Below are 24360 nucleotides of genomic sequence, written 5' to 3' on the forward strand. Positions count from 1 at the left end.
AGGTTGTTTTCATTTCTTGGCTATTGTGAATATTGCTTCTATGAAAATGGGTACAGGTTCCATTTCAGCATACTGATTTCATTTCCCTTTGATACATATCTAAGTAGCAGGGTTGCTAGAGCAGATAATACTTTTAATTTTGTTTTAAAGGCAAGGTTTTGTGTATAGTGCAGGCTGGCCTTGAATTTGCCTGTGTAAACCAGGCTGGCCTGGAACATAAGGTGATTCTCCTGCCTCAGCCTCCCAGAGGCTGCGATTAAAGCATGTGCCACCATGCTCAGCTCTAATTTTAATTTTCAAGCAGCCTCCATGCTGTTTTTTCTTACTGCCCTAATTAAATTTTAGCCAGTAGTGGCCAAGGGTTTCCTTTTCTTCACATCCATGCCCTGCTTCCCTCCTTTCTCCCCCTCTGTCTCCTCCATAGGTAAACTGAAGTTTTGATTTTCTTTTCTGTGATGCAAAATGATATTAAGCATCTTTTTGTATACCTGTTAGAAATTTTTTTTTCTTTTTGCTATTGAGCTTTTAGAGTTCCTTCTATAGTCCATTTATTGACCCTGTGTCAGATATTTTCTCTTATTTTGTAGCTCATTTCTTGACTCAAAAGATGATTTTTTTTTTTTTTGCTATTCAGAGGCCATTTAGTTTGATGTAAATTTTTTTCTGATTCTGTTTGTTTTTGTCTTTTTAATTTAAAGCAAGATAAAATAGAAAACGGGCACAAATAGTACATACTTTCAAAGAAAAGAAATAAGCAGGACAGATAAACACATAAAACTAAAAAGACATCTAAATCTGCTGTATAAGGAGTTCTGCCATGGTCACGGTGCTGTTTCTTGTTATCATCAACCAAATTGGCTATACCATCAGATAAAGTATAATTGAACATATAGTACATAAAAGAATTAACAGAAATATAACTTTGTAGATACTGTAGAGCTGCAAAAACAGGTAGTAATCAAATCAGAATGGCTATCGTAGTGAATCACTGTCATTTTCAGTATAGTTGTCTGTACTCCTCAACTTGATACCAGCAACCTAACAGTTTTGAATAAAATCTGTCAATAATAAGTAGTATTCAAACAAGTCAGATTTAACTAAGATCAGTCATGATACAACAGTATAAGTCATGCAGGGATCCTGATTGAGTTAATAGGAAATTAAAGATGACCACTGTGCTATGTCCTGATATCTTCGGGTCAGCTGTCCGTGCCCTCAGATCCAGTGCTTGTATACAAACTAGGACGGAACAAGTTTCAACCAAGCAGAGTGGTGCGAGTAATAAGGGTTTTAATTCCTGATACACTATTAGCTATATCTTCTGCTGTTTTTTTTTTTTTTTTTTTTTTTTAAGATTATTCCTCCCCTTTACTCCCCCAGAATGAACTGTGTATTTTTGGGTCTCCTTATCACTCACGGTTTTATATTGGAGGGGGGCAACCTGCTATTTACTTAAGTGTTTCTGAACTTTCTCTCTCTTGGGCTGGATTTCTAGTTATATTTCATTTCTTAAAGCCTGTCTGTTCAACCTATCCATAGATACTGGCCCAGTTATCCCTATTATTACTCTCTGGTTTCCTCTCATATTGAGTTCCGTTTTCTCGTATTTGATTTTGGTCTACATAACCTTCTTCAGGCTAATTATATTTACTATAAAGAGCCTCTCAGTGGACTCTACCTCTTGATCCACTCTGCCTGCAATTCTCTTTTTTTCCCCTTAAGTTAGTGTTTCTAGGCCATCTATATTAGAAATTATATCCAACCTTCTTTGCCTCATTTCTGTTGTGCTCTTTTTCTGTCATTAGTTGTCTGTCTTTTTCATTTCGCTTTCTGCTCCATTCATTGTGGCCTCTCTGCGATTGTTTTTGGAATCCTGGTACTTTTCTCTCTCTTTAGAATGTCCTACAGTATTCTCTGTAGAGTTGGATTAGTGGTTGTGAATTCCCCCTAGTTCCTCTTTATCCTGGAAGCACCTTGTTTCTCCATTAATTTCTAGGGACAGTTGTGCAGGATATATCAGTCTTGGCTGGAGGTTATTATCTTTCAAGGCTTAAATTATCCCCCACAATCTTTGAGATTTGATGGTTTGTGCTGAGAAGTCTGCTGTAATTCTGATGGGTGTTCCCTTGTAAGTGATCTGTTTCTTGTCCCTGACAGCTTTTAATATTCTGTTCTTATATTGGATTTCTGATATCTTGATTATTATATGCCTGGGTGTAGCTCTGTTTTGATTGTATGTGGCTGGAGTTCTGTATGCCTCATACATCTGAGCCTCTTTTCTTTTTCCTATGTTTGGGAAGTTTTCCTTAATTATTTCTGTGAATAGCCTTTGCAATTCCTTTGTTTGTACCCCCTTCTTCTTTTTTCACATTCTTTATTCTTTTTCCTTTTTATCGGTACCAGGGATCGAACTCACGGCTGCCTGCTTGCAAGGCAGGTGCTTTAGAGCTAAATCCCCAGCCCCACATTCTTTATTCTTAAGTTACAGATCCTCTTGTTATCTTCTAGCATTTGTAGCATTACTGCTTGTTTCCTTGTTATTTTTAAGAAACTTTTTCCTTTAATGTTCCCATTTACAAATCTGCCCTCCAGTTCAGATAATCTATCCTTAGTTACTTTCAAGCAGTTTTGCCTGCTTTCAATAGAGTTTTTAGTTTCCTGGTCTCTTTGAATCTGCTTCATGTATTCCATGTTTTTTCAATTTTCTCCATCAAACAGTTCTCCCCTTTTTTTTTGTTCTTCCATTCTATCATCTGTTTTTTCTTGGGAGGTGCTTAGCATTTCTCTAACTATTCTATTTATATCTTGCTTTACTTGGTTAAATACTTCACTTTTGAACTCGTCTATGAGGTCCTGAAGATACTGCTTTATGTCTATTGCTGCCATGCCTGATATTGCATGTTTTCTGTCCTCATTCTCCTTTCTGTTTACCTGTCCTGTATCAGTGTTCTCAGGACTGGGGACTGAGGACCCTTTGTTGTTGCCTCCTCTTCTCATATGTTTTGTTCCTTCCATACAGGCATATATAGGAGGCCCAGTTTCTTTCTTTGTCATTGCAGTTTGTCTGAAGTGTGCTGACTAGGTGGTCCTGCCCAGTGCAGTATACTAGGAGGTACAGATCCGGGTAGCCTATGATGCGCCTGGCCCTCCAGGCCAACCTACTGAAGGCTTCCGTGCGTTAGGATGCACTGCTAGGCGCAGGGACCTGGTTTGGGCTGGTGTATTGGGCCTCAGTCCATGGCATCACCCAGGTCAAGTGCTCCCCACCAATCCCACTTGAGAAGGGAATATGTGACTGAAGTCACTGGAGTGCCCTGTTCCGGCCAGTCTCCCTGATCCCAGAATGTCCTCTGTTGGAGCCTCTTTGTCTGTGGAAGGGTCCCTGTTCCTCTCACTCACCGCAGGTCGGTGCAGGGTTCTCTGCCAGCTCTGCTCTCAATTCGGTTCGCCAATTCCTGCTCTCAGAGCGTTTGTGTCTCTATCCCGGCTGTGCTGATTCAGGCACAGCATCAGCAGGGTACTCAAGCTGCGGGTTTCAGCGCTGGCACCAAGACTTTAGCTGTTGCAATGATTTCCAATTGGTTTCTCTCAGCTTAGGTCATTCCTCGGTCGGCAGGTATAACTGCCTCTGCTTAGGACTCCCCATACCGCACCATTCCTGGAATCCAAGCTGGCTATCTCAGAGAGCCTCTGTAGCTGCTGTTACCTATCCACCATCTTCTCAGCTCTGCCTCTGTTTTTGTTTTTGGCTTGTGATTTTTGGGTGTCATTGTCCTGTCCTGTATTCTTCTAGTAGTTTCAGGGTCTCATGTCATATGTGTGAGTTTTTAATCCATAGTGAGTTGATTTTAGTGAGAGGTTTCATGGTTTTGCATATTGGTATCCAGTTTCCCTGAAACTATTTATTGCAAAACCCTTTTTCTTTTATTGGCTTGCATTGGTACACATGTCAAACGTTAGCTTACCTGCAGGAATGGATCTACTTTAGGGGTTCGTCTGTTGCTTTATAAATATAGTCATCAGGCCATTGACTGAACATGACCTTTATCATTGTGGCTCTGTGTGGGGTTTTGTAGTCAGGTAGCGTACCCTCCTTTTGTATATTTCACCCTTTGTATACGAACGGTCCTAGAATTCATGGTCCTCTAAAATGACAATCTAGAATTCAGAACATATATCCTTTTGTATCACAAAGATCTGATGCGTTTATGTGTGGGACTGTGTTGAGTGCATATATATAGGTCAAAATGTAGAGAATAAACAGTTTAACAACATTGTATTCTCCCATCCCTCTCACTGTTATTTCCTCATTTACTTAATACTCTTGTAATTCTCACTGAAAAGCTCTTAATTTTCTAGAAGAAATTAAAGATCAGAAAACACAATCCCTTATTAAACTGTCAACATTTTTCATATAGATTAACATTTTGATTCTTACATTTCTGTAAAAATAAAAAACTCAGAAGTCTAAACAATTTTGATAAAGGAACAAAATTAGAGCTCCAACCCCCCAATCCCACGACTAATCACAAAGTTATACCAATTATGATTGGTATCAAGCTGGACAAATGATTGGTAGCATTGGTATCAAGATGAACAAACCACCAATGTATCAAAATAAGCCCTAAAATAGAAACTCACAAAACCCACATTTGATTTCTGGCAAAAATGCACATTAAGTGGAGAAAGGATTGCACCCTCAATAAATATACTGGCACAACTGGATATCCATGTGCAAAAAACCCACACCTTACAGCACATCAAAAATTTCTTAAGATACCCAAAAGTGAACTCAGATTGGCTCACAGTGGGTTAGGTAAAACGAAGGCAGGTGTGGCCTAAGTCATTGCTTGGCTGAAGTCATTCTCTCTGCCACAGAATTCATGTTTTTGCCTTATCATACTAATGAAACAATGTAATGATTATACATGCATGACATTTTTATTATTTATTATTTCACTAATAAGTATGTTTTCAAGGTGCATCCACTTACCTATAAAAGTGTCCAATTTATCACTATTTATGGCCAAATAGTATTCCATTACATAGAAATAACCACATCTTTTTTTTTAATCCATTCCTAGCCGATGAGCATTTAGGTTGTTTCCAAGATCTAGCTATTATAAACTGTTCTACTATCAGGATGGGTGCACATATATCACTGAGGTATGATGTTTTTAATTCCTTGGAAAGATACCCAGAAGGGGAATAGCTGGGTCATTTGGGATCTCCAATCGTAGTTTTTTGAGGAATCTCCACACTGATTTCCACAGTGGTTGCACCAGTCTGCATTCCCATCAACACTGGAGAAGGGCTCCTTTTTTCCCACAGCCCCTCTAGCATTTGTTATTGCTTGACTTCTTGATAGTAGCCATTTGTTCAGGGGTGAGATAGAATCTCAGTGTTGTTTTAATTTGCATCTCTCGAATGACCATAAAGGTCAACATTTTTCACATATTTATTTGCTGTTTATTTCTTCATTTGAGAAGTGTGTATTCATCTCAGATGCCCACTTTAGGATTGGGTCTTTAAATGTGGGAGGACTGATTTTTTTTTTTTTTTTTTAAGTTTTTTACGTGTTCTCGATAATAATTCTTTATCTGAGGAACAGCTGGCAAACATTTTCTCCCACATAGTGGGTTGTCTCTTCACTCTGTTGATGGTTTCTCTTGCTGTGCAGAAGCTTTTCAGTAGGAGATGCCAGTTGTTGATTCTTTGCAATAAGTCCTGTGCTCTCTGGGTTTTATTTGTAAAGTCTTTGCCTATGCTAATGTCTTTAAGAGGTTTACCTACTTCCAACAGACTTAGTGTTCCTGTTTTAATGTTAAGACCTTGGATCTGTTCTGATTTTAGCGTAGTACAAGGTGAAAGATATGGATCCATTTTTAATTTTTGGCATATGGAAAGCCAGTGTTTTCAATACCATTTATTAAAAAGACTTATCTTTCTTCCAATGAATGTGTTTGACACCTTTGTCAAAGAGGTAGCTTAGTGTGTCAGCAGCAATTTCTGTATCTTCTAATCTAATCCATTGATCTTCATAGCAGTGTTTTTTTTGCCAGTTCCACACTGTTTTTATCACAGTAACTTTTTTTCCAATTTTATTTAAAGAAAGACTGGAAATTCAGCGAGACTGCAAACAGTTCTGTTCAACTATTCAACAAAAACTTAGTAATATGGTTATCAATCCTATACACTTAAAGATACATGCAGTTATCCATATCTTCAATTATGTTCAGATTAAACAAACTAAAGCAGGCTAAAATCATTCTGAACAAAGTATTGCTGGATTTCACATCATGACACTACAGGATCAGCACTGGGTACTGTGGTGTCTTATTTTAGTTTTATTTAAAGAAAGACTAAACAAAACAGAAAACAGATAGAAGTAATACATACTTTCAAAGAAAAAAATAAACAGTAAGAAATCACTAGTTGATGATTACAGATTGTCCTCTTACAAATAGTTATTCAAGATACTAAAGTGAAGCATATTAAGTGGAGATTGAAACAGTGAGACTATAGCAGTTCTGTTCAACTATCCAACAAAAACTTAGAAATATAGTTATCAATCCTATACACTTAAACATACATATAGTTATCCATATCTTTAATTATGTTGAGATTGAACAATCCCAAGCAGGCTAATATCACTCTGAACAAAGAATAATACTATTGCTGGGTGTCACATTATGACCCTCCAGGATCAGCACTGGGTACTTTAGTGTCTCTTTTTCTTCAGAGTATCTGTTCATTTCATCATGTGTCATAAGATCCGTTTTCATAAAACTGTTTATAGATTCTACACATGCATAAGTCTTAACATGTATTTCGATCCTTTCTATATTAGAGGGAGAAACAAAACAAAGCAAGACAAAACAAAACATTCCTATGAACACATGAAATGAAAAAGACATATAACACCTTTGTACAAGGGGTTCTACCATGGTTCCTGTGTTGTCTCTTGTTATCTTCAATATAATTGGCTCTATCATCAGATGTAGTATAATTGAATGTATCACTACATAACAGTATTAATCAAAACACTACTTTGTATATCATGTAAAACTTCAAAAACAGGCAGTAATCAAACTAGAATGTGTATCGTAGTGAGTCTTGTCATCTTCAGTGTAGTTACCTATACTCAAACTTGATATTATCAATCATAACAGTTTTGAATAAAATCTGTTGATACCAAACAGCAGTCAACAAACCAGATTTAACCAAGATCAGTCATGATAGAACAGTATAAGTCATACAGGGCTCCAGATTAAGTTAATTGGAAATTAAAGACGATTATTGTGCTATATCCTGATGTTTTTGGGATAGCTTTCTGTGTCCTCAAATCTAATGCAAATAGACAACCTAGGACAGAATAAAATCTGTCTAAGCAGTTTGGTGCAAGTAGTGTGGATTTTAAATTCTGATACACTATTAACAATATCTTCTGCCATCTTTTTTAAGACTCTCCCTCCCCTTTCACTTCCCCAGGGTACACTGTGCATTTTTGGGTCTCACCAAGACCCTTGGTTTTAAACTGGGGGGGGGGGGGAATCTGCTATTTACCTAAGTGTTTCGGAACCTTCTCTCTCCTGGACTTGATCTCTAATTGTATTCCTTTACCTATAAAGCCTGTCTTTCCAACCTATCCACAAATACTGGTCTAGTTGCCCCTATTACTCTCTGGTTCTCTGTCACATAGAGCATTGTTTTCTCACATTTGATTTTCAGTCCATGTACTCTTTTTCATGTTAATTATATTTCCTAAAAATAGCATCTCTGTGGACCCTACCTCTTGATCTATGCCATGTGTGGTTCTTCTTTTTTTTTTTTTTTAATTTATTATATCAAGGCCATCTATATTAGAGATTATAACCAACCTTTTCTGCCTCATTTCTGTTATGCTCTTTTATTTACCATCAGTTGTCTGCTTGTCTTCTTCATTCTGTTTTTTGCTCCATTCATTGAGGCCTCTCTGCCACTATTCCTGGAATCCTAGTCCTTTCCTCTCTCTCTAGAATGCCCTGCAGTATTCTCTGTAGAGTTGGGTTGATGGTTGTGAATTTCCTAAGTTCCTCTTTGTCTTGGAAGCATCTTGTTTCCCCATTAATTTCTAGAGACAGATTTTCAGGGCATATCAATCTGGGTTGGAGGTTATTTTCTTTCAGGGCTTGGAATATTTGATTCCAGGCTCTTCCTGACTTGATGGTTTGTGTCAGGAAGTCTGCCGTTATTCTGATGGGCCTTCCTCTATAGGTGATATGTTTCTTGTCTCTAGCAGCTTTTAATATTCTGTTCTTATATTGAATTTCTGGGATCTTATTATATGCCTGCGTGTGGCTCTGTTTTGGTTGTAGGTGGCTGGAGTACTGTATGCCTCGTATATCTGCATATCATTTCCTTTTCCTATGTTTGGGAAGTTTTCCTTAATTATTTCTGTGATAGCCTTTGTAGTTCCTTTGTTTGTATCCCTGCTTCTTCATTCACATTCTTTATTCTTAAGTTATACATAGATCCTCTTGTCGTCTTCTAGCCTTTGTATTGTTACTGCTTGTTTCCTTGTTATTTTAAAAAAGTTTTCCCTTTCATACTCCCACATTGCAAAATTTTCCTCTAGTTTGGATAATCTATCCTTAGTTTCTTTCAAGCAGTTTTGGCATCTTTCCGTAGAGCTTTTAATTTCCTGGTGATCTCTTTGAACCTGCTTCATGTATTCTGTTTTCTTCATTTTCTTCATCAAATGGTTCTCCTCTTTGTTTGTGTTCCTCCCTTCAGTCTGTGTCTTCTTGAGGTGTGTTTAGTATCTCTTTTATTAATCTTCCTATATCTTGCTTTACTTGGCTAAATATTTCACTTTTGAACTTGTCTATAAGGTCCCGAATATATCTCTTTATGTCCACTAGCGCCGTGTCTGATACTGCATGTTTGCTGTTCACATTATCCTTTGTATTTACCTGTCCTGGGTCCGTGTTCTCAGGGCTGGGGCCTGGGGACTATTTGTTGTTGCTTCTTCTTCCCGTCTTTTTTGCTTCTTCCTGGAGGCCCCAGTTTCTTTCTTTGTTGGTCACAATTCTTCTGAAGCACGCTGGCTAGATGACCCTTCCCACTGCGGTGTGCTAGTGAGTTGCAAACAGGGCAGCATATGCTGGCCTCTCCCCTCCGGGTCAGTCAACCTGCTGAGGCCTTCACTGCATCAGTGTGTACTGCTGCCATAGGGAATTGATTTTGGATAACCTATTGGGTCTCAGCCAGGTCGCGTGACCCAGGCCTAGCTCACTCCACCCATCCCATCTGGGAAGGGAACAACTGACTGAAGTCACTGCTGCCCCTTGTTCCTGCCAGTCCTGCCCGGTCCCAGAATGTCGTCTGTTGGAGCCCCCTTCTCTGTGGAATCGTTTTATTCCCGTCAGTCACCACAGGTCGATGCAGGTTCCCTACTTGCTCAGCTCTCTTTTTGGCTTGCTGACCTCTGACTTCAGTGTGACTGTGTTTCCAGTGTGTTGAAGCCCCGGGACTTTGGACAGCTCGGTAAGTGGCTGAGCTCTGGTTCAGGCACTGCAGTGGGAGCACTGAACCTTTAGCTGTTCCAATAATAGCACCAGGACTATATATTTGATTGGTTCTCCTCACCTTAATTTCTTCTTGGGACAAGGGAATTCGTCTCCCTCTGTTCGGCACCCCTTAATTTCTTCTTGGGACAAGGGAATTCGTCTCCCTCTGTTCGGCACTCCCCACGCTGTATTATGTTGAATTCTAATTTGACTACCTCAGGGAGCCTCTGTAGCCTGCTGTTATTTATCTGCCATCTTTTCGTCACAGTATCTTTATAGTATAATTTAAAGTTGGGAATTGTGATGGCTCCTGTCTCGTCTTTGTTGTCCAGGATCACCTTTCCTATTCTAGATCTCTTCTGATTCTAGATCAGAGTTTTAGGATTGTTTTCTCTGATTATGTGAAATAGGCTATTGGAATTTTGATTCAAATTGCGTTGAATTTGTTTAACCGTTTTTGGAAATATGGCCATTTTCACTATTTTGTTTCTTCCTACCCAAGAGCACGGGATAGCTCTCCATTTTCTAATATCCTCATCAATCTCCTTTTTCAGAGTACTGTAGTTCTCAACGTAGAGGTCTTTTACATCTTTCGTTAGACTGATTCCTACGTATTTCATTTTTTTTATTCTATTGTAAAAGGTATAGTTTCCCAGACTTCTCTCTCAATGAGTTTGTTACTTGTATACATGAAACCTATTGATTTTTGAGTGCTAACCTTATTACCAGCTGCATTACTAAATTTTCTTATTAAATCTAGACATCTTGGTGATGACTTTGGTGTATTCTACCCAAAGTATCATGTTATTTGCAAATAATGATAATTTAACTTCTTCCTTCCCTATCTTTATTCCCTTTCTTTCTCATCTAATTGCTCTGGCTAAAGTTTCCAGAACTATGTTGACGTCTTTCATTTATAACTATATTTTTTGCTTTTAAAAAGTGGCATGTTCATAAATTCTTATTTTGTGCTTCTCTTTTACTGCATAGACATACAATGCAATTTTATATTACCACGTTTTTTGAATTCATTGATTGGTTCAAGTGGTTGCCCTGAAGTTAGAGTGCTCTGCATGAGTAGTCACTGTATCTATAAACAGAGACAGATTTGGGTCTTCTTTTGCAGTGATGTTGCTGTCTTGTTATGTACAGTGAAGGCTGTGCTGTTGGTTACCCAGACGTGATGACCGTGAACATCATGCTTCATCTCCACTCCACGGAGAAGGACATTCACTGTTCCGTAATCTGAAGTTTGCTTTAGCCTAGGGTTTTTCATGGATGCTGTTTAGTAGATTGAAAATGTTTGCTTCTGTTCATAGTTTGCTGGGAAGTTTTGTTGAATTGCACTTTATTTTTGTTACTCCATTTTTGTTTCATGTTATGTCTGTTTTGGTGAGGAGGAAAAATAATCCATATTGAGTTTCTCTACTGTGCACACAACATAGATCAGTTCCGTGACCTCAATATGTTTGGGGATTTCTCCTGCTGTGTTGTAGCCACCAACTGCATATCTTCCAATTCAGTTTACTTCCCACACTTTACCTGGAGATAGTGTCAGCTCCCACAAGTCGAGGGTCCATTCCCATAAGACTGCCCCCACTGTAGACCCAGTTACAAGCCCAGATTTCTGGAATTTTGTACCAACTGGCTGCGAATTTGAGTTCTCACAGCTCCTTCCTTTGAGGATTAATTAATTTGCTAGAGTGGCTCTCAGAACTCAGGGAAATACTATACTTACATAAAAGGTATTTCAGAGTGTTCAAAGAAACAGCCAAATACATAGAAAGATAAGGTCTATAAGGGTCCTGTGTACAGAAGTTTCCATTCCTGTGGAGTTTAGGTGTGCCTCCCTCCGGTGTGTGGTTGAGTCCTTGTTCACCTTCCTGAGAGCCTCCCTATGCATGTTCAGCTATCTGGAAGCTCACCATATCTTGTCCATTTGCATTTTTAGTGGCGTTTTTATTGCATAGACATGGTTGAAATATGGATAGCTGTGTAAATTGGACTAAAAGGGTATAATTCAAAGCTAATAAACTAAGTGGGAGAAACCCAGGAAAGCCTGTCCAGATTCTTTTTGGCTGCTGTATACAGCATTTCTTCCTTGAGGATGTGCTCAGGACTCCTGAAATGGGGAGAGGGGGGTGATCTACTATCAAACTGGTAGGTCAGAAAGTACCTTGATGCTCTGTACCTCCAATGCAAGGAAAGATGGTATTTTTAGCTTCTATGGACCTGCTTTGGGGAGGAGAAGTTCTAGTTACTATGGGCCTCTTTGGGGAACATAAAAGGGCAGACGAGAGGAAGACAGGAGAAAGTCAGAGGAATAGAACTTTTGGGTTCTGAGGCCTGTTTCTGGTGCTTAGGATGCCTAACATAATTCCAGTCACTTAGGAAGTCACAAGTGCCAGGGGAATAATGAGCAAAGAACCCTAAAACATATATCATAGTAAACCTTACTTTTCAGAGAATTGTCCATTTCTTGCTAAGTTGTCAATTTTATTGGCAATCATTTATTAATATTCCTTTATTATCCTTTTAATGAACTTAGGCTTCATTGTGATAAATCTACTTTAATTCCTGTCACTTGGATGTTTTGTGTTGTCTATTTTTCTCTAAAAATTTTGTATTAATAAGGTGACACAAAATTTCCAGCTATTTTAGCTATAATGGAGATTTGTCTAATTCTTTGTAATTCTTGATTTATGTATCTCAGAACTCAATACTTGACACATACACATTTGTGATTGTTATGTTGGCTTTTTAATTTTATTATAACTTCTTAATGTTGGCAGTGTCTTTTTGTCTTAAAGTCTTACTTCTAGTGATATAACATAGCTGTGGCCATATTACTTCTTCGTGTGTAAGCCAGATGCAGGTATTTTTTAAGGTTTCTTTTAATATTCAAGGCCAGTAATGAAATGTCATTTTTAAGATTCTATCATATAACACTTAATAATTTGACTAGTAAGTTGATCTTTATCTATTTAGGTAAAATCCATTGATTCCGCCACTTTTTTTTTTTTTTAACTTCTGTTAAGGGTTTTGAATGAGGAAAGAACCAAAATCTTGCTCCTTTTTAGTGAATTGGGACATTCTAAGAATACAAAAAAGGCAACTTTGGTATTGACTAACAAATACACATTGGTTTTCATGTAAGTTCATATAGAGATAAGTTATAAAATTTAGGAAATGCTTTTAACAAACACTAGGTATATGTATTCTCTAATCAAAAGAAAGATGTAGACCTGTGTAACTGTAAATATCTTGTCCAAGGTTATACAGTGTATGTTATATCCCTCTTTGCTTCTTCTTTCTTCCTTTTTTTTTTTTTTGTACCAGGGATTGAACTTGGGACCTCATGCTTGCTAGGCAGGCACGTGTGCCACCGAGCTAAACCTCTAGCTCAATCTTTTGTTTTTTTGAGATAGGGTCTTACTCTGTAATTTAGGCTGGCCTTGAAGTTACTCTGTAGTCCAGGTTGGCCTTGAACTCAGAGCAGTCCTCCTGCCTCAGCTTCCCAGGTGCTGGGATTACAGGCATGTACTAACATTACTGGCTTTTTAAAATCTTTTCTATATTCTGAGAAATTTTCTTAATGTTTACTTCTAATCCATTTAACTTCAGTGATCAAATTTTTCAAATGTGCTTTTTAAATTTTTTTACTGATGTTATATTTTAATATCTGCAGAATCTAGATTATATAAGATATATATATATATAGTATCTATGTAGGTTATAGATGTAATCATTGGCCTTAGCTTTTGTTTTGATATACTGCATGTTTTGTGATTCTTGGTCCACCATTCAAATAACGTGTGATGGGTGAGAATGGGGGGTGGAAGTGATTTGAAGGGGAGCAGGTGAGGAGCCGGCTGTTAGAAGAGTGGTCCCCTAATTGTCAGAATGAATAGGCCTTTGTGTACCCATCCAGCGTTTCACCAATTGACCAGACAGAGTGTTTTTTAGGAGAAGGGCCTCACGTTGTTTGCTTTGAGATAGGATTTGGCTTATTTCAATAGAGTAGGTAGGTGCAGGAGTGAAGGGAGAAGCCAGCATCTGGGCCTTTTACAAACCTGCCAGGAACCGCCCTGTTTGCCGTTAATCACCCAGATCGCGTCTGAGCCAGTGTCCGGGTTTCTGGTGGGCATAGTGCGTTCTTCGTCTGCTGTAGCTCCTTCCGTGAGTTTTCTTGAGTGAGTGAGCTTCACAGCTCAGTTCTCTGTCAGCATTCTGGATTCCTGGGGATGGCTGAATTCTGTTTTCTGTTGATAACACCTTTTTAGTTATCTTTCTGATTGTGAATCCATGTGATTTTATTATTTTACTTTCATTTTGATGGCTTTTAAAGAACGAAGCACATTTGCTAAGTTTTCAGGAGTATCTGTCTGACCTGAACCAAGTCAGCTTGTCCTTCCTAGAGGGAAAAACAGTGTATTCTCATTTTCCAAGCAGCATCAGATGTTCAGTCGTAGCAGCATTCAGTGGCGTGGTCTAGTGGGACAGCTGAAGGCAGGCCTAGAATTGGTAATGCCTTGACGGTCTGAAGGCCTGCTAGATGTGTAGATCTGGACTGTTCTCACTGACTCCGTGTCCCTTGTATTCTTCTAAACAGTCGAGCAGAGGAACAGGAATTTAGCAGGAAAACGGAAAGCCTGAATTTTTATGTCTTGGTTATATATTTGAGCCAGAATGACATTTTAAAAACTGAAATAAAGAGAAGCAGGAGAAAAGAGAACCTTACTTGGTTAGAAGAGGAGTACAAACCAGAGGTGTTAGACGAGCCAGCTGCTGTGCACCTTTGGGAGTGACCTGTCCCACAGTGAAAACATGCTACCTTGGTAGATACGTGAAAAGTTTCTTGTAAATGTCAATCATTCTTTTGTTCACTTATACATCTAATAGTTGTGCTTCCTACAGAGTATTTTCTGTTTTGTCCAAATAAGCGGTTTAGAGAAAAATGTAAGCCTAAAATATCAAAAGTCTGCCTTATAGATTTCATCTGTAAGTTAAAAAAAAAGTCATCACTATGTGTTCTTTCATCAGGTGGTTGGAATATTACGGATTGTGAAGTGTGCCAGATATGCGTGATGTTGTCTTAGGAAAACTGGGCAGCAGGAAGAGCAAGGAACATAAGCTCTTTCTAAGAGCAGAGGATAGTATTTCTGCCTTGAGCTATTGTAATGTGCTCACATTTTCTTCCAGATAAACCGTATGTAGTACACCTAAAATTAAAACTAAAAATTTACTTTATAAATAGAAGCCAGAAAATTTGATTTTTACGACTCAGTTCAATGTTTCTCTCATGAGAGTTAGACTAATATTCCTCACTTTACTCCTGACACTAAATCTAGAGTTCCTTTAAGTACTTCCTGAGTGATAGTATTTGCAATCATTACTTGAGCACTTTGGGTAAACTAAGATACCTATCACTTTTCCCTAGTCTTTAAAACAAGATAAGTTCAAAAGAAGAAGTGAGATGTAAAACAGATACAAATACTTGCAGTGTTTACACAGCAGGGCACTATAAAAGCTATATGGAAAAATCAAGTAAAAGAGGAAAGCATGAGATCATTTGGCCAGTGCTTGAATAAAACTCTGACAGCCACAAGTAAGAGACTGTGTCTGATCAGGATAAGGTGGAGTACAGAGCTACGATAACCTGGAAAATGCAAGTCGGCCAGTTTTAGTAAAAAAGAGATTATGTTTTAGAGCAACGGGGAAAGAAATGGAAAGTGTAAGTCAGGGCAAGATGGTAACGAATGGCATCCATAATCTTAACAATCCTCTGGTGGATTTTTGCGTTGAGCCTAATAGGTGAATATGTAAGGAGAATCTGCGGATATGGAAGGCCCTGCAGTTTAGGAGGGTCTTGCTGCTGACACGTCAGTGCTGAAACTGACAGAAGGTGCCTGCTGGGCTGAGTATGAGATGCAGGGGGCAGAAAACACACACGATTTAACAGGTGATGTAAGTAAAACTAAGACTTGAAATCAGAGTGACTAGGAAAATGGAGGACTTTTAATTAATAAAAATGGGCAGACCAAGAGAAAAAGTTGATTTCTGTAACCAGATATAATCAGCAAATTTCTCACCTTTCAGGAAATTTTCACCACATGGATTGCAGTTATTTTGGTATAATTACAAAGGAAGAGTACTTTATAAGTTCTTTTTATTAAAAAAACCACTATATTTAACAAGTATATTTATTATTATGAATCTTTGTAGTAATTTGTATGGAGGGGATAAAAAAAATTCCTTTCAGAATATCATGATCAGTGTCCAGAACTCAGCGGTCTAGAAGAGCCAGATTTTTTTCTTTAGATTTGGAAAAGCAGTTCACTTACCAATAATCTGTAATAGTCTTACTAAAGGAAAATAAAATCGAAGTTGGTAAAAATGTATCTGTATATTTGGAACTACTGAGGAAATATCGTACAATTTTTGTTTTGGAAAAAAACACATGAGCAATACAAAAGCTGTAATTAATACGGCATTTTCTTTGTTCTCATAATTTCAGTCTGAGCTATACTGTGCTTCATCTGAATTAAAAGAAATAAGTTGCATTTTACTGAGTGGGAAGGAAGAAAGAAAATTAAAGAAAAAAATTACTTACAATTAGTGAAATAAGATGCTTTGTAATTATTAGGACAGCATTAAAATGAGGATTTATTTGCTATATTATTTTAAAGAGTGTAGGTAGTTGTACATTTCTTCTGCATCTCATCAAATAGCAGAAATAGTGTGGTCAAATTGGAGTTCTGTATGAATTTCACTATGTCAGGTGACCTGCGCTGAAACAGATAATAACTGTGTTCATGTGTCGTATTACTTTTATAATGAAGTTTTGTTTGGCATTAAATTTTGAAGTGTTTTTATTCATTCCATGTAATAATTTAGGTTCTTTACAGTGTAGTACTCCCCCTTTATCTTGAAGTATATGTTCCAAGATCCCCAGTGGATGCCTTAAACCAAGGACCTCGTAGGGAAAACGTTGTGTACAAAATCATGTGTATGCTGTGCTTTTTCTTTAAAGTATTCACAAATACAATGCCTTCTCCACCCTCGCTATGCACTGTGGCTTTAACTTCTACACATGGGGGCACAGTAGCAAAACTAAAATGGATTCTTTTACCTTCTGCAGAATTTCATGCATAGAAAATTTGTTCTTAGTATAGATCTTACAAACCTCAGTTTGTAATTTTTTTCTTTCTTGGTAAATCTGGAATTTTCACCTTTTTATTTAATTACTTTACAGCTTCTCTTTGGCATATCTGACTGCCATCATGACTCTTTGTGTCTTTGGGGGCTATTATGGAGTAAAATCAGGTTTCCATGAACACAAACACTGTCATATTCCAAGTCGATCTGACAATCAAGGTGGCCTCTAAGTGGGAAGGTGGTGTTACTCAGAATGGATACGTAAATGAAGGCCCAGTCATGTCACTGGCAGGCTAGGACGGCTGGGGATTTCACCCACTCCAGAATGTTGTCATTCAAACCTTATACATTGTTAATTTCTAGATTTCCCTATTTAATATTTTTTGACTGCCATTGGCCTCGGCTAATTCAAACTCTGGAATGCAAAACTGGATAAGGAGTACGAGTGTTCTTAGCTGCTCTTAGGTTAGTTTTTTAAAAATATCTATGTTAGGCTAATTTATACAGAAAAGAGGTTTATTTAGTTTTTGGTTCAGAGGTTCAAAGTCTGTGGGTGAGATGGTGAGTTAAGCTCTTGGACCAACCACTGGTGAAGGTCCAGGGACAGAGGAACGCATATAAAAAAAGCTAGGCACATCATAGGACAGCAAGCTGATAGAGACTGTGTCCCACGCGACTGATGGCTCTAAAGAGCTACCGCTGGGCCTTCCCTCTTCACAGCCCCGCCTGTTTCCCAGTGCTGCCTCCTTGGGCTGAGCTTCCGAAACAGAGACCCCTGGGGACGAACCCTACCTAACCCAGAGCAGATGCCTTTGGAATCTTGGACTAGGGAGGAATGAAGACTTTTTTGGAAGTGTTTGCTTCAGTGCTCTGGTCATTTGTACTTTTAAAGGAAGGGCTCTGGGATCAATTAAGTTAGGAAATTGCTGGGTTAGACACAGATAAGAGTTTTACTCTGATGGCAGTGTGGTAGGGGAGGACATTTTTGAAACTAATATGCTAATTTGAGTAATCCACAGAGAAAAAAACATAGCATTTCACAAACTTACTTGATCACAAAATGGTGTTTTTGTGGTCTTTTTCAGATCTATTGTTACTCAGAATTCATATTGCTTAAAAAGAAAACATTTATAATCCTCTTTAAAAAGCTCCATTACAGTGGGAAGAGATAGTTAAGAAGATAAACAGAAGAGAAATTAAGTGGTTCGTTCAGAGCTACATCTAAGCTGGGCTTGAACTAAGATCTTCTGCTGTGTTGTGATTCCTTCCTTTTCACTCCCAAAATTCAGAAAAACCTGTATAAACTCCAGGCTATTCTAAATCAGATGTGTAAAGTGTGCACAAAGGGATTGGAGGAAGTACGTCAGTGATTTAATTATTGCTTGTATTAGGATTGAAAGAGCCAATAAACATTTGAAATTGAAGTTACAATTTTGTAATTGGCGATTTTTTTCAAATAATAAACTATCTTTCAAATTATAGAAATCAGTTTTATTTCCTCTCATAAAAAACTCAATAAGTGCAATACATAGAAAAATTTGTGGCCAGGGATATAGCTTGGCGACATAAGCACCTGCCTTGTAAGTGCAAAGTCCTGAGTTCCATTCCTGGCACAAAAAAAGAGGAAGGAAGGAAGGAAGGAAAAAAAAAAAGTTCCATGCCTTTTCAGAAGGACTTGAGAAAATTACTGTGATATAATATCTCATTCCAGACACTGTCTTTGGAAACAGACATGAATGTTTTTAAAACTTCAATAGATGGCAATGTGATAGACTCCTTGTTTTTTAATTTTAATTTCTTTTGTGTAGCAGTATTATATGTTCATCTTCTCATATGAGTGCATATAGATCTAAAAGAACCTAAATGACTTAGTAATGTTAATGGCTCTAATTTATATAATCAGGGAGATTAAATGGACATTACTTTACCAAACAATGCTATGATATCTTTTTTTGAACCTTTGTGTTAATTTATCTATAATAGAACTGTTGAAGTAGAATTGTTGAATCAGAGAATATACATATTTAAATTTAAAAAGTTTTTTTAAGTATTGCCGAGTTGTCTTTGAAAAATATTATCAGTGTACTCTCCCTCTGCCTCATTATAACTGAAAGAGTAAAGTGATACAGGCTGGAATTTAAAAAAGACTATACTTTTTAGTGGATAACAAAATATCTTAAGTTAATCCTGATATTATCTCTAAAGAGATAATTTATAATGCATTGGTAATAATGATCCCTTTCTCTCTTTATTGCTTCCCTACTGTTCACAGAGCAAACTATTCATGGAAGGATTTAGAAGCCTGAAGGAAGGAGAACCAGTGGAATTCACCTTTAAAAAATCTTCCAAAGGCCTTGAATCACTACGGGTAACAGGACCTGGCGGGACTCCCTGCCTGGGAAGTGAGAGAAGGCCCAAAGGGAAGACACTACAGAAAAGAAAACCAAAGGGCGATAGGTAACCATTTTCCTTGGTCATCTGTCTGTCTGTCTGTCTGTCCATCTGTCTCTCTGTCAGTCGGCATCTGTCCTGGAGGTTGAACCTGAGCGTGCTTTGCCGCTGAGCTAACTGCCCGACCCCTTTTATTTTGAGCTCGTATCTCACAAACTCACCCCGGCTGGCCTCGAGCCTCATTCCTCCTCCGTCCTCAGTCTGCAGAGCAGCTAGGGTTACAGGTGTGCACACTCCTGCAGCTGGGTAGTTTACAGGTTCATTGTATTTAGAAGAGATTTCTGAAAATGTCTTTATATAAACTCCCACTGTATGAATATACCAAAATTCAACAAATGAATAAAGCTGTTTTAATCAGCAGACTATTTTCATTATTTTGAATTTAGTAGTAACATTTTTGTGTGAATTCTAAGGATAAATATTTGCTAGTGAATATATTGGATTAAAAAATAGGCACTGTAAATCTCCAATGCCTGTTTCTAAATTCTTGTCTAAAACAGGGCAAAAACACAACCTCTTCAAAAGTGAGATAGCTCATTGCATGTTATCTATTGCTTAATTTTTCTAATTATGTAACTTAAGAGATAAAGCTCACTATTTTCCTTTGTATCCTTTGATTACGTTAGAGGTTGAATATATTTTTATATGTTCCATTTTCATTTATTTGTTGTTGATTTGTATATTTAGGATGGGAAGTTTTTCTAGCTTGTGAACTACTTTAGTTTTAATAATAGTGGCTTTTAAAAGGTTTTGGATTTTTATAGAAACAAATCTGTCATTCTCTGCATTACAGTATCCAACTTCGCTATCTGGCTTTTCAAATTATGAAGTTAAAAATGCACTACAAGAAGCCACGGGTGCAGCTCAGTGGTAGTGCAGGTCCTGGTCATAAGTAGCATGTGTGAGACCTGGGCTTCATTCCTACCATGTAGACCAAAACAAAGCATTTGTTAATTTATCTTTTTTAATTGTTCCTTCCCGGTGTAATGGAATTTTTAAAAGAACATTATAAAGATCTAGCTTTTCTTTTCAAAATATTAGCTTGCTATTACTGCAGCATTTATTGCCTTGTCTTTATTTTTCCCACTGATTTGAAAAGCCATCCAGGAAGAAAATAAATTCTGTGTCCATCTGTATTTTTAGCAGCTCATTTTGCACAAAAGAAAGTCCATGAACATCTGTAAAAGTTTAATGAGGTACTTGCCTGTTAAAGGTTTTCTACTCCCAGAGACAGATGTAATAGTAATAATATATACATACACACATACAAGTAAAGCAGTACAAAATAAAGCAATCCCTTACTTCCCTGCATTTTTAGGTTTAGTGTTTAGCACCACGTCTGAATGTAGTGTGGAGTCAGTAGGAGGTAGAATAGTGGAGGCTGAAGTGTCAGATACAAGACATTCCCTTCAATAAGATGTTTGTTAATCATCATGAGAAACTGGAGAAAATGGGACATTTTGGAATCTTTTAGGTTAAACATCTCATTTACCCCTTTAAGGTATCATCTTAACAGCTGTGATTATAACATAATTTTAAGAGGCAACTTTGGAAGCTGATAAGTCCCTAAGGAGGCATTTTCAGTGCTTTGGGAAGATCTGGTGGTGGTGTGGACTGGGGTGTAGCCGTAGAAGTGGTGAGCGAAAATTCCAATATGTTTTGAAGGTGGAGACGGCAGGATTTACTGATGGATCAGAAGTGGACTGTGGGAGAAGAAGAGTCCAGGATGACTCCAAGGTTTGTTTGCCCTGGGCAACAGGAAAGATGGAGGGACGGCTCGCTGAGATGGGGAGGACTCTAGAAGGGATAGTACATAAAAGGAACAGTTTTGAACCTGTGTGCTTAGGGATACGTAATGAGCATCCAAGCAGAGATACTGCCTAGACAGAGAGATGTGTGTTATGGAGTGCTAGAGCTGAATATAAAAATTCTGCACTTATCAGAGCAAAGATGCTATTGATAGCTACAATACTGAATCAGATCCAAATGTACATGGTACAGAAAAGATGGCTGAGTGTTGGTGCAATCTGGTGTCATGGAGGAGAAATAGCCAAGGCCCTAAGAGGAGGGCGGTCACAGGGAAATCAGGAGAGGAGTTTGTTTGGGAAGGCAAAGTAAAAAAGAATTTCAGGGAGAGAGTATAGGGGTGCTTGGTGGTCCTGACGGTGAAATGATGAAGACGATCCCTGATGAACCGTTTTGCAACATAGAAGTCATCAGTGAAATTGACTAAAACAGGTTTGGAAGAGTGGGGTGGTGAAAGCTTTGCATGGGTTGTATTCAACAGAATGAAAGGAGAGAAATTGGTTACAAGTGGAGGCAGTTTCACTCCAAGTGGGAGTGAAAAATGAACCATAGCTAAGGAATTACACCACATTTATGTACTGACAGGGCAGAGTTTTGCTAAGTTGCCCAGGTAGGTAGGACTCAAAGTTGTGATTCTCTTGCCTTAGCTCTAGAATGCTAGAATTATGTGAACCATGGTGTCCAGCAATTGCAAACATTTTTGTGTAATAGTTTTAAAGTATGTTATAGATAGAGTAACTTTGCGACCTCTAATCCTTATAAATGTAAGTGTAATCACTTTCCCAACAGTATCTAATATTCAGATCAAATTAAAAATTTGCCTGTTATCAAAAGCTTATCTTTTGACCGCTTTTTTCAAGCCACATTCCTGTTAAAGAAGATATCTTTCAGTTATTTTTATCTCTTAAGTCTCATGTAATCTGAAAGAGTACCTCCCTTCAAAATTTATCCTTTTTTGGGAAATACATAGCGTTACAGAAGAGATGAGGCCAATCTTGAAGAATACACCGTCAACTAGTTTCATTTTGGGATCGCTAAATTTGTTTCTCTTATACGTTGCCTGTAAATTGAAAGATATTGTGTTAAAAATTTTTGAACTTGAATTTAATAAATTCCTTAATATCTTTAAATTTATAGTGAATATAAGGGTTAAAAGAATAAGTTAAAAAAAAAAAAAAAAAACCAGAAAGAGTCCAGATCATGATAGGAGTTTGTCTGATATTTCTATATAATTAGATTAAGGCTATTCATCATTGTGAGGAATATCTTGGAAATGATACCATGTTCTCATTGTATCTTATCATATGGCATACAGTTTTGATTCTTTCATTACTGATGATTATTTTGACCACGTGGTTGAGATGGTATCAGCCAGTCCTCTTAACTGCAAAGTTAGCTTTCTTTTTGTTTTCTAACTTGTAAGAGTTTTGCAAGAAAATGCTTTAATGCTGTATAAATATCCTACTCATCACATTTTTAATTTCTTTTTCATTTTTTATTTTATGAAAAAATGTTTTCATAAATAATAGAAAAACAATAGTTATACTATGTATCTTTTTCAAATTAGTTACTTAGTACAAAACATAAATCAAAAATATTGTTACAGAAAAAGAAACAAAAACACAAGGTTTCTTTTTAACGAAGTGGAATAAACTATTAGTATAAATTAAACCAATTAGGATACATTTAAAAACCACAAAATACATAATTTAGAGGAGTGTTTAACTTCCCATTTCTCTGTAGCTCTCTTCTCTTGCTCTGTGTGTGTGGGAGGGAGTCCTCATAGAAGAGGAAGGATGCAGCATTTGAGCTTGTGTGCATGATGTGTGTAACATTGTGTGCTCAGATTATATCCTTTATCTTTGAATGCCTTGTTTATTTGTTTGCTGACACATTGCATTGTATATAGATACCACATTTTCCTTATCCTGTCATCCGTTGATGGATACACATGCTATTCCCAAGACTTTGCTGTTATAAGTTATGCTGCGGTAAACATGAGCATGGCTGTGTACCTGTGCCAATGTTGCTTTTAACTCTCTTGGGGAGGTGAGTAGCAGGGGGATAACTGGGTCAAAAGGAAATTTCTATCTTTCATTTTCTGACGAATCTCCTCACTGATTTCCAGAGTGATTGTACTAGTTTATGTTCCCACCAGTGATGCAGGAGAACTGCATTTTGCCCACATCCTTATCAGCATGCATTATTAGATTTTTGGATGATGACCGTTCTGGTGTAAGATGCTATCTTAGTGTAGTTTTAATTTGCGTTTCTATTATGATCAGTGATGATAAACACTTTCCATGTATTTATTGACCTTTTGTGCTCCTTGTGAGAAGAGTCTAGTCCTTTCATTCTTCATATTAACCCTCCAGCTGTGGGATAGTTGGTAAGAACTTTTTCCCATCCTGTAGTTGTCTCCTCACTTTGTTGATTGTTTCCTTCGTTGTGCAGAAGTTTTTTAATTTTATGTGATCTCACTTGTTGATTCTCAGTATTATTTCTTGTGCTGTCGGGATTGTTTAGGAAGTGCTTGCTTGTGCCTGCTGACTCTCTAGTTAGCTCTATGTCTTTTTGACAGGTTCTTACAATCCTTCAAATATTACTAGGATAAGACGCTTCCATACATCCTACAAAATGTAATAGTGCAGACATACTTTGCGACTAACCTTCTTAGAAACCTGTGAATTGGTACTTGCACTTTTACCAGAAGATTTTGTCATTTGTTTGCTATGCAAAGCGGAAGCTAGAACTCATCAGTGTTTACTGCCTTGCGGTTCTCCGTTTTCCAAGTAAAACAGTCTGTTTGGTGTAGTCGTGTGCTGGTGATACCACACCTCCTGGGACCAGGTACAGTGAGTTCTCAAGTAGCACTCTGACAATAACCAAATAGTTGATCTGGTTTGCTGAGTACTACTAAGCTAGAGTTCTTGTTAGTTTCTATTTCTGTGTATTTTGTTTGCATGAAAGGTTTTTATTTTAAAAATTGTTCTGATGAAACTGAGTTTTTTCTTTTGATGTAGTTTTATGAATTTTGGCACATTTATACATCATCGTGGTCACTTACCATAAACTATTTTTAGAACAAGTCTGTCATTCAGAAAACCAAAGCAAACCAACCAAAATAAAACAAAAAGTCCCTCTTGCTTTTGTTACTTCTGTTTCCCCGATCTGTAACTTTTGGTACCTACTAGTTCTATGTCATTTTGTCTTTTTGTGAATGGCATATAAATGCTATCATATAGTGTATAACCTTTTTAATCTGGCTTTTCATTTGGCATAATGCATTTAAAATTCATCCATACTTTTGAGTATTTCAGTAGCTCATTCTTTTTATTGCTGAGTAGTATTCCATTTGGGTATTTTCCATTAGTGGCAGTTATGAGCAGAACAG

At 37.5% G+C, this 24360-nt stretch overlaps 1 protein-coding gene across 5 annotated transcripts in view; it reads left to right on the plus strand.

Moving 5' to 3' along the window:
• Positions 1-24360, plus strand: part of Lin28b (lin-28 homolog B) — a 135283-nt gene that overhangs the window by 77495 nt on the left and 33428 nt on the right. For 3 of the 5 annotated variants that reach the window (XM_063253944.1, XM_063253942.1, XM_063253945.1), the window contains 2 exons: positions 18982-19166; positions 20826-20897. In XM_063253944.1, the coding sequence (XP_063110014.1) occupies positions 18982-19166; positions 20826-20897 (257 nt within the window). The remainder of the gene's footprint in view (positions 1-18981; positions 19167-20825; positions 20898-24360) is intronic. The other 2 variants (XM_063253943.1, XM_063253946.1) reach the window with 1 other exon arrangement.

Source organism: Cavia porcellus, unplaced genomic scaffold (genome assembly GCF_034190915.1).
Source record: "Cavia porcellus strain 051 isolate PalLab524CR breed Dunkin Hartley unplaced genomic scaffold, mCavPor4.1 scaffold_7, whole genome shotgun sequence".
NCBI classification, from domain to species: domain Eukaryota; kingdom Metazoa; phylum Chordata; class Mammalia; order Rodentia; family Caviidae; genus Cavia; species Cavia porcellus.